The sequence below is a fragment of the Populus euphratica genome, unplaced genomic scaffold (genome assembly GCF_000495115.2).
Source record: "Populus euphratica unplaced genomic scaffold, PopEup_1.0 scaffold134.1, whole genome shotgun sequence".
In the NCBI taxonomy this organism is placed as follows: domain Eukaryota; kingdom Viridiplantae; phylum Streptophyta; class Magnoliopsida; order Malpighiales; family Salicaceae; genus Populus; species Populus euphratica.
In genome coordinates this window covers 131,409-140,167 of record NW_011500021.1, presented here as the reverse complement: position 1 = coordinate 140,167, position 8,759 = coordinate 131,409, and the positions used below count along the sequence as shown (strand labels likewise).

At 37.1% G+C, this 8,759-nt stretch overlaps 2 protein-coding genes across 2 annotated transcripts in view; one reads left to right on the top strand and one right to left on the bottom strand.

Annotated features, from left to right (window-relative positions):
- Positions 1-280: 280 nt before the first annotated feature.
- On the top strand, positions 281-2,766 carry LOC105141882 (uncharacterized). The gene is made up of 3 exons (XM_011049262.1): positions 281-772; positions 2,114-2,251; positions 2,346-2,766. The coding sequence occupies exons 1-3, from the start codon at positions 388-390 to the stop codon at positions 2,594-2,596; spliced, it is 774 nt and encodes a 257-aa protein (XP_011047564.1). The 5' UTR covers positions 281-387; the 3' UTR covers positions 2,597-2,766.
- A 4,944-nt stretch (positions 2,767-7,710) lies between these two features.
- Positions 7,711-8,759, bottom strand: part of LOC105141880 (subtilisin-like protease) — a 4,683-nt gene continuing 3,634 nt past the window's right edge. Inside the window, exon 9 of the mRNA XM_011049259.1 lies at positions 7,711-8,607. Coding sequence (XP_011047561.1) covers positions 7,919-8,607 — 689 coding nt within the window. The 3' untranslated portion in view covers positions 7,711-7,918. The remainder of the gene's footprint in view (positions 8,608-8,759) is intronic.

The window sequence follows — 8,759 nt, the reverse complement described above, 5'->3', positions numbered from 1 at the left end:
TCAAAAAATTTGCTTCCGAGTAATTCCACCTTTTATTTTGATTTTATATGCTAATTTATTCGGTGGGGGTAAAAATTATTTTTTTATTTTCGTAAATATTCAAATAATTTACATATCTCAACTAATGTTATATATTCTAAAATTAATAATTAAATAAATATTAATAATTCTGAAAAAATTAAAACTCATAATTTAATTACGGTAAAAAAACTCAATAAACGATCTTTTTTTTTTTTTTCCTCCCAGCGCTCGCTGCAAAGAAAGTACAAACTCCCTTTGAAAGGCTGAGGATAACTAGATCAAACGGAGCCATGAACTGACACAAACACGAGGTCTAGCTCAGGCTCAAACTCCATCAACCAAAAAAAGAAGACAATCTCCATATCAATGTCTTTGTTCCCTCCGCCACCAACTCGCCTTCCACTCTCCTTCTCTTCCAAACACCATTTCATTTTCAAACCCACATTCTCTCTCAGACCCGCAAACCCTCGTTTTCTCGTCTCCACTTCCAAGGCCTCTACAGACGATGGAGGAGCTGGAGTTTCAGCCTCTTCCGCCTCTGTAGAAGAACCAAAATTGGAGCAGAAGGCACCAGATTCTTCTGAATCAGTTCCTGTGGCTGAGAAGAACTCTAATGGAGCTGTGGCTCCTGGTGGAGGGGTGAAGGTTGAAGTGAGTAAATTTGAGGACCCCGGGTGGATTTCAGGGACTTGGGACTTGAAGCAGTTTGAGAAAGATGGGAAAACTGATTGGGATGCGGTTATTGATGCTGGTGAGATTTTTGTTTTTTCTGGGTTTTGGATTCTAGTCTGATTGATTATCTGCTTCATGACTATCATTCAGTGTGTTTTTTTTTTCTCCCCTGTTTGCATGTATTGTTTACTTTGTGGAACCTCTCATGCTTCGATATTGTTTCCTGATTGAGTTTTTGATTGTTCATTTAACCATTTAGTTCTCATGCAAAAACATTGGGTGTTTGTGTTGTGATTTCAAATAATATGTATTCCGAATTGCTCTCCTTTTCTCTGCATTTTTTTGTAGAATGTGTTTCCTTTGAAGAAAAATTTAACATGATTCGAAGCAGAATAGAGCCAATTGTGTAAAATTGAGAATGCATTGGTTTTACAGATGGTTAAATGATGTGGTGAGACATGGACTAGGTAATTAAGGCTAACTGTTTCTTAGGAGATGTCGTCATGACCATTTTAGTTGCTGTGTTTGTGGATTTCTGTTTTAAAGGAGAAAAAGTGAAAGTGGCTGCATTATTAGGGCTTGGAATTGACTGGTGTCATGGTCTTCACCCACAAACTTTTTCACATATCTGTGCATAGAAATTTTTTAGAACATGTGTAACAGTGGGAGCGGCTGGATGAATGGGTCCATTTTGTGAACACCAGACAGGACCTGCTCATCCAACAGCTTGGAATAATGGGATGGAATCAGCTTGTATAGGTATTGCTTCTTGGCAGGTAAGTGATATGATTCCACTTACCATGTAAATAAAGAGTGCGTTGTGCACCATCATTTGTATTAATTGCACAAGCTTTGCTACTTAAATGAGTTTCCTCTGTTCAGGGAGGAGTGCACCACCATATACAAAAGTTGTGCTGAATTCATACCCTATGTGGATAACAAGTTTATAAGGAATTGTTGGTTTGCATTTAAAACTTCTTTTATTATTAGTGCTGCGAAGTAGCATTACTATTTTCTTGTCGTTCTTTTTCCTCGATGTAGGAATATTGTATTTATGATATTTGAGGCTGGCACTAAAATGTTTTTAAGATTTGATTTGGTTTGGAGTCCATGATTTTGCTTTACAGAATGCACAAGTCTATTCTTTATAGATCGTTGTTCAGAGTCCTTGTATGTATGTAAATGAAATGATATCTTTCTGTGCTCCAGGTACATGTTATCCTGGAGAATTAGCATTTCAGAAAAACGCCTGATGATTGATCATGCTGTCCTTATTTCTTGCTGTAGCATCCACATGCTGCTCATCAATTCCATTAATTTTTTGTTGTTAAATGAAGTAGTATTTCCTTGCATCCAGTCTGTTGTATCTCTTGATGGTATTGCTCTGGCATCTATTGACATGCTTTAGTAACCTTTTCAGAGGTTAGGAGGAGAAAATGGCTCGAGGGTAACCCAGAATCATCAAGTAATGATGACCCTGTTGTTTTTGACACCTCAATAATACCATGGTGGGCATGGATGAAAAGATTCCATCTACCTGAAGCAGAACTTCTCAATGGTTTGTTAAGCTATTTTTCTTCCCATGTTCACGAGGAAACAGCCCTTCTAGCTCTTGTGAAACTATCTAATGTGCTTTCCTGAATTTTATGCAGGCCGTGCTGCAATGATTGGGTTTTTCATGGCTTACCTGGTTGATAGCTTGACTGGTGTTGGTGTCGTTGATCAGATGGGCAACTTCTTCTGCAAAACTCTATTGTTTGTAGCTGTGGTAGGAGTACTTTTAATACGAAAGAATGAGGATTTAGAAACCATAAAAACATTGCTGGAGGAGACAACCTTCTATGACAGGCAATGGCAAGCAACCTGGCAGGATGAGACATCTTCCATCCCTAAAAATGAGTAGCTATAAGGCAAATTCAACCTTTGCTTGTGTAATGATTTCTCGTGTACTGTTGTAATTTCGTTGATAAGAATGAAATTTTCGTTGTAATGCAGGTTTCCTTGAAGTTCAAATGCACAGAACTATGTTTTTTTCTTGAATATTTGTGGAATGATACCTAAATCTTTTTTAGCTATTCACGGGGCTGCATGGTAACAAGCTAACACCTTTAGGCTCTGTTTGGTAATTGGCCTACCTAAATCTTTTTTAGCTATTCACGGGGTTGCGTGATAACAATCTAACACCTTTAGGCTCTGTTTGGTAATTTCTTTTACCAATTGGCGCGGGGAAAAGCACCTTACCCAGAGGGCTCGCAGTGACATATTAAGCATAATTGGGTGAAATTGTAGCATTAATCCTTTGAAGAAGTTTGGTGAAATATTATATTTTGGCAGAATAATACCGTCTGCTACAGCAGTCTTCCATGTCATCAGTTGAGCCACAGCGTTCACCTTATCTGGGTCAACCTAGAATGAGATAATCTACATTAATTCGATTAAAGTATTCAGAACTCCTAGAGATTGCCAGCCTTGATTTTGCGATGCCAAGCATTAGACTTCATCATGTTCAACTTAATGATAAATTTACAGACAAAACCATTAAAAGTGCTCATTTTTTTCAAAATTCATCAAGGCCATGAAACTTCTGTAGAGTTTGCAAGAGATATGTATGTAGATCATGATCAACAATGCCGCATAAAATCTCAAACTCGGAGACCATGTTTTCAATCCAGATTCTTTCCTTCTAAGAACATCTCGAGGCTCATTTAATTTAACGGATCCATGGTTGATCTGACTTGGAGCATGCATGATAAAAAATCAAACAAAGGAGAAAGGGGCATTTTTTCAATACAATTAATGATGACAAAAGAAGTTAAACATAAATTCTTAAGAGTATGTATCCACCATTAAATTCCGATTACAACAAGCACGTTAAAATATAAGATAAATCCCATCTAAAGCTTCTTTTAATCTGGAATCAAGCTCGGTGAGTTTATAAGGGGTTCGTTCCATCCACATGAAATAGCAGCCGTAACGTTTTTTTTTTCTGGTGCCAGCCTTGATTTTGCGATGCCAAGCATCAGACTTCATCATGTTCAACTGAATGATAAATTTACAGACAAAACCATTGAAAGTGCTCATTTTTTTCAAAATTCATCAAGGCCATGAAACTTCTGTAGAGTTTGCAAGAGATATGTATGTAGATCATGATCAACAATGCCGCATAAAATCTCAAACTCGGAGACCATGTTTTCAATCCAGATTCTTTCCTTCTAAGAACATCTCGAGGCTCATTTAATTTAACGGATCCATGGTTGATCTGACTTGGAGCATGCATGATAAAAAATCAAACAAAGGAGAAAGGGGCATTTTTTCAATACAATTAATGATGACAAAAGAAGTTAAACATAAATTCTTAAGAGTATGTATCCACCATTAAATTCCGATTACAACAAGCACGTTAAAATATAAGATAAATCCCATCTAAAGCTTCTTTTAATCTGGAATCAAGCTCGGTGAGTTTATAAGGGGTTCGTTCCATCCACATGAAATAGCAGCCGTAACGTTTTTTTTTTCTGGGGGAATAGGTAATCCATAGAATGACACAACGAAGTAGTTGAATCAAATAGAAAGAACATCGTTCTTTTGCTTTTTGCAGAAAGAATGCGTTATATTGTTTCGACCCACACATTCACACCTCCAAGCAACTTCACTTCTCGATCAGCCAAGTAATTTCATAGACGATATTTTCTAGTTTTTGCAAACTAATGGCATCGACTGATCAACACACGGGGGGGGGGGGGTTTCACCTCAGAGTGGTATCTAATGATGCCGTCTTTCTGGGAAGGTGCACTCAACTTGCAATCATGTTTTTAAGAAGTATTTTATTTTAAAAATTTAAGTTTTTAAGTGAGGTTTGAAAATGTGATTTTTAAGTTTGAAACTTATAGAAGTTTATATATATTATATTAAAGAATTATTTTAATTTAAAAATTTAAGTTGTTAAATGAAATTTTAAAATATAATTTATATTATTTTTTAATACATGTTGAATAAAAAAAAAAACAAAATATAATTTATATTATTTTTTAATATATGTTGAATTAAAAAAAAAAAAACAGATAACAAAAAGAGAAATGGTTCTTTAATTACTTTGATTTCTCTAAAAGGGATAGAAAGGCTCTTTTCAAGCTTAGAATCCAGACCAAGAATGCAAGCTGCATGGCGAAAGTTGCGGTTGGTGGCTGCAGGAGCATTCATGGTTGCCCTAGCTAGCTTATGCCAAATCAAGCAAACAAAAGAGAGAAAATGAAAAGGATGGCTATAACCAAAGAAAGAGCAGCAAGAAGAGGAAAAGATACTCAACAAATGTAGAGTGCATTGAATCTCCGAAATTTTCATTCTACTTGCCATGTAAAGGTTTGACAAATCAATAAATGCTAATCTTACGATAAGATTCTTTTCCCAATAACATTTTAGCCATTGATCTTACAAGATCCACTAATTAGATTCCCGGATTCAATTAATGCATAAGATTTTTTAAAAATAATCTTGGGTCCCTTCACTTGTTTGCCAAAACTAGATTATTAATTAAAGCATTCCATGCCATGAACAATCTCAAGGAACTGGAAGTCCTAAGAACATTGCAGATGAAAGAATAAGCATGCATATCATCAATGTGCTTCTAGCTCAAATGACTGTCTGGCTTATTCAAGAGATCGCAGGTTCATATTGCTGAGTGCTGAGGGGTGCAACTCATTAAAGGGCAAAGGCAACAACACTTTGGTCTCACCACAGTAGGAATGTCGAATAAATTAACCATTCTTATTAGTGAGTGTCTATGGCTCTTACGAATAAATTAACCATTCTTATTAGTGAGTATCTATGGCTCAAAAGTTCTTGTATTTTACAATTGTGTTGGTTAGAACCGGATTCGGTCTTTGACTTGGATCGCCATGTGATGTGGAAGGAGAAGATTGGATGGTGAGATGAGAGGGAAGAGATTTGCCTTAATTTGCGTTTTGGATTAAGGGTTTTGAGGTTGACACTGGCTTGTGCACTTCTGTCAAGGCAGAAGTATGGGCACTAGTTACTGGCCTGGAGCTGGCATGGTCAGTGGGTCTTCGCAGATTGATTCTAGAGACGGATTCTGCAGTGGTAGTTGCTTTACTCTTAAAAGAATATGTGAAAGCAGATGCAAACTATGCCTTAATCACCAAGGCAAGAGAGTATTTTGTCTAGAGAATAGGATGTTCAAGTTCAGCATGCATACCGGGAAGCCAGCAATTCTGCAGACTGGCTCCCCTATCGAGTTTATATTCCATTTTGTATTATGATCTTATTGGGTTAACATTACCTTGTTTAATATAATTTTTAAGGAGTCATGCCCTGATACAAAAAACATAGTGTCCAGCTTAAATTAATATCGAATTTGGCATTGTATAAGTATGATATTTCTTAATTCGGAACAATGTGTTCGGTTGCTCGTTCCAACCAAAGCCTTCATTCTGGCCAACCTTGTTAGGCCTGCCGTCTCCACCCGCCGGTTCTGATCTATCACAATAATATTTATGCCCTGCTCATGCAAGCCTACAAAAAATAAAACTATATATATATATATATATATATAGAGAGAGAGAGAGAGATGCATGCTCCTATATAACTTCATTTCTCTCCAAAAACAAACGAAAAACATTCTCCTGCCTGCCACTGCCTGGATCATCATGCCAAGAAAAATGGTAAAATCCTCTCTTTCCCTTTCATATCAGTTTGTTCATGTTGAAGAGTTTAAGTAAACGATGGCCAATATACATGTACGGTTTTATTTCAGGCAAAGTTGTGCAGGGGGAAGGCAGTGATAGTGAGCGTGTATGAAGAGAGGCCAGGGAAAAGAAGGGTCTCATCATCATCAAATAGCCATCACCACCATCACCATCACCACCACTATGTCCATCATGTCATCAAACAAGAGGTAACCCCACACAAGAACGGAGATTGTCGTAAAGGATACAGTAGAAGAGCTGAGCTTCTTCACTACTCTCAACGCCTTCGAGAGTCTGCTCTATCAGCAACATCCTCCCCTTCAGTACCAAAGCCAAAATCTTCCATCCACCACCACCACCAACCCACAACAAATGTACTGGACTTATACAGCTTATTTTTTCTATTTTATTTCTAATGACATATTTAGACTGCTGGACTTAAAGAATTTGCCAGAGAATTGATTCAGACATCGTAATTTTCTTCTTTTCTCAAGTTCTTTCACTGATCTAGGAGAATTGAGAAGCTCAACTTTGATCCTTATCACAATTTTGGTAACATGATCTGCATTTTTATGATATTGATTTTGTTGAGTCTAGTAGCATTTAATTCCTGGATTGGATTACTTAATAACTTTTGGTATATCAATAATATTTAAGATTCTGCTAATGCCACCTTTCAAAGCAAGAGGACCAACTTAACTAGCATATGAAGATTTTCAATTTTTTTGTGTAATATATCAACCACTACCCTGAATTTTGTCTGTATAATTATATATCCTACACAGACCAGAGACCATCTTTAATGTATTGTTTTAGATTACGTTTGCTCTTTGTTGTCTTGTCAAACAAAGGCTTTCTTACTCTTTTTATTTCCTTATCATACGTTATTCCTATTATTTATCCTCCCAGCTGAAAGCTGAAATAATGTCAATATTTACCTTTGCTAGAACGTTGCTGCTCCAAGCAAGCCAAGATTCTCCAGGAGCACTAGTCCTACTTGTCTAGGCAATTGGAAGATCTTGATTCCGAATATTTGCAGATCTTTGACAAGTATCCAAGCTAAGCAAAAGAAGAAAAAGAAACATAGTGGATCCACAAGCAATGCAATGATAACTGTAATGAAAAGCCTAGAGGTGAGACAAGTAGTGGTGGCACTTCTTGACATAATATAGATGAATTGCGTTCTAAAATCCTGATTCTTTTAGGTACAAAAGAAGAAGGGATTTATTCTGAAACTGCTCTCAAAACTGCAAAGGCATCGATGAATTGCTTCACATGGTTTCTCTGAAACCCACATCCATTAAATGGAAATAAATTATGTAACTTCAGGAAATGAAGACAAAAAAACAACATATATGCTTTCATGTGCTATATGACATATGGTTTGCAACTAAGTGCAAATTCTTTTTATTCACTTGTTCATAAATTGTTTTTCATTCGAAACCTGCTTGACTTGTGATTTCTTTTTGAATTATTGCATCATAAAGCAAAATGAAGAATTATCTCCTGAATCCTAAGGGAAATCAGCTTTTCAATGATGTGCTAACGCAAACAGCTATAGGAACTCTAACAACATGCTTTCTGCTTCCATGCAACACCATCTCTCCAAATGTGTAAGTTCTCGTTGCCTTAATTGCCGTCAACACAATCCTAAGATGCTTCGAAGCATTACCGTTTATCACAACTACCCGTGGGGAAACAGTTACTTTTACACCTGACGGTTGTCTCACAGTCACTCTATAAACCTCATTCCTGCCGCTCACGTTTGTAACACTACGAATCACCTTTCTTGACCCAACTAGATTCGAAATTGTCACACTTGCAGTGTTCAAATCTGAACACCATGCTCTTCTCTTTGTTGGACAACCAGTTCCTACTGCTCGTCTTACAGAACCTTCATCAACACCTGGAACAGCACAAAGAAACTGGACATATTGTTCAAAATGAGAATCGAATACGAGTCCTGGGTCGATGGCATGAACTGGGTTTATGAATCCAGCACCAAAATCAAACGGTGTAGCTGGGGCTATTTGGTTAGTTAATTGTGCTAAAATGGGAGAGCCAGAATGGTCAAATGTACTGGCAGTGGTCATCATTGCTGATGTGATTGCTGCAGGACTCCACCTAGGGTGCTTTTGCTTGATTAAAGCCGCAACACCAGCTATGTGAGGAGTGGCCATGCTAGTACCAGATACAAGCGCAAAGTTTTGCCCTGCAAGAATGATGGCACGAATTCATTAAAAGGAAAAACAAACTAGAATGGTAGGATGGGAATTATCTGTTTCCCTTCCCCGAGATATACCAACATCATCATCATCATCATCATATCGTACCAACATCATCATCATCATCATCATCATATCA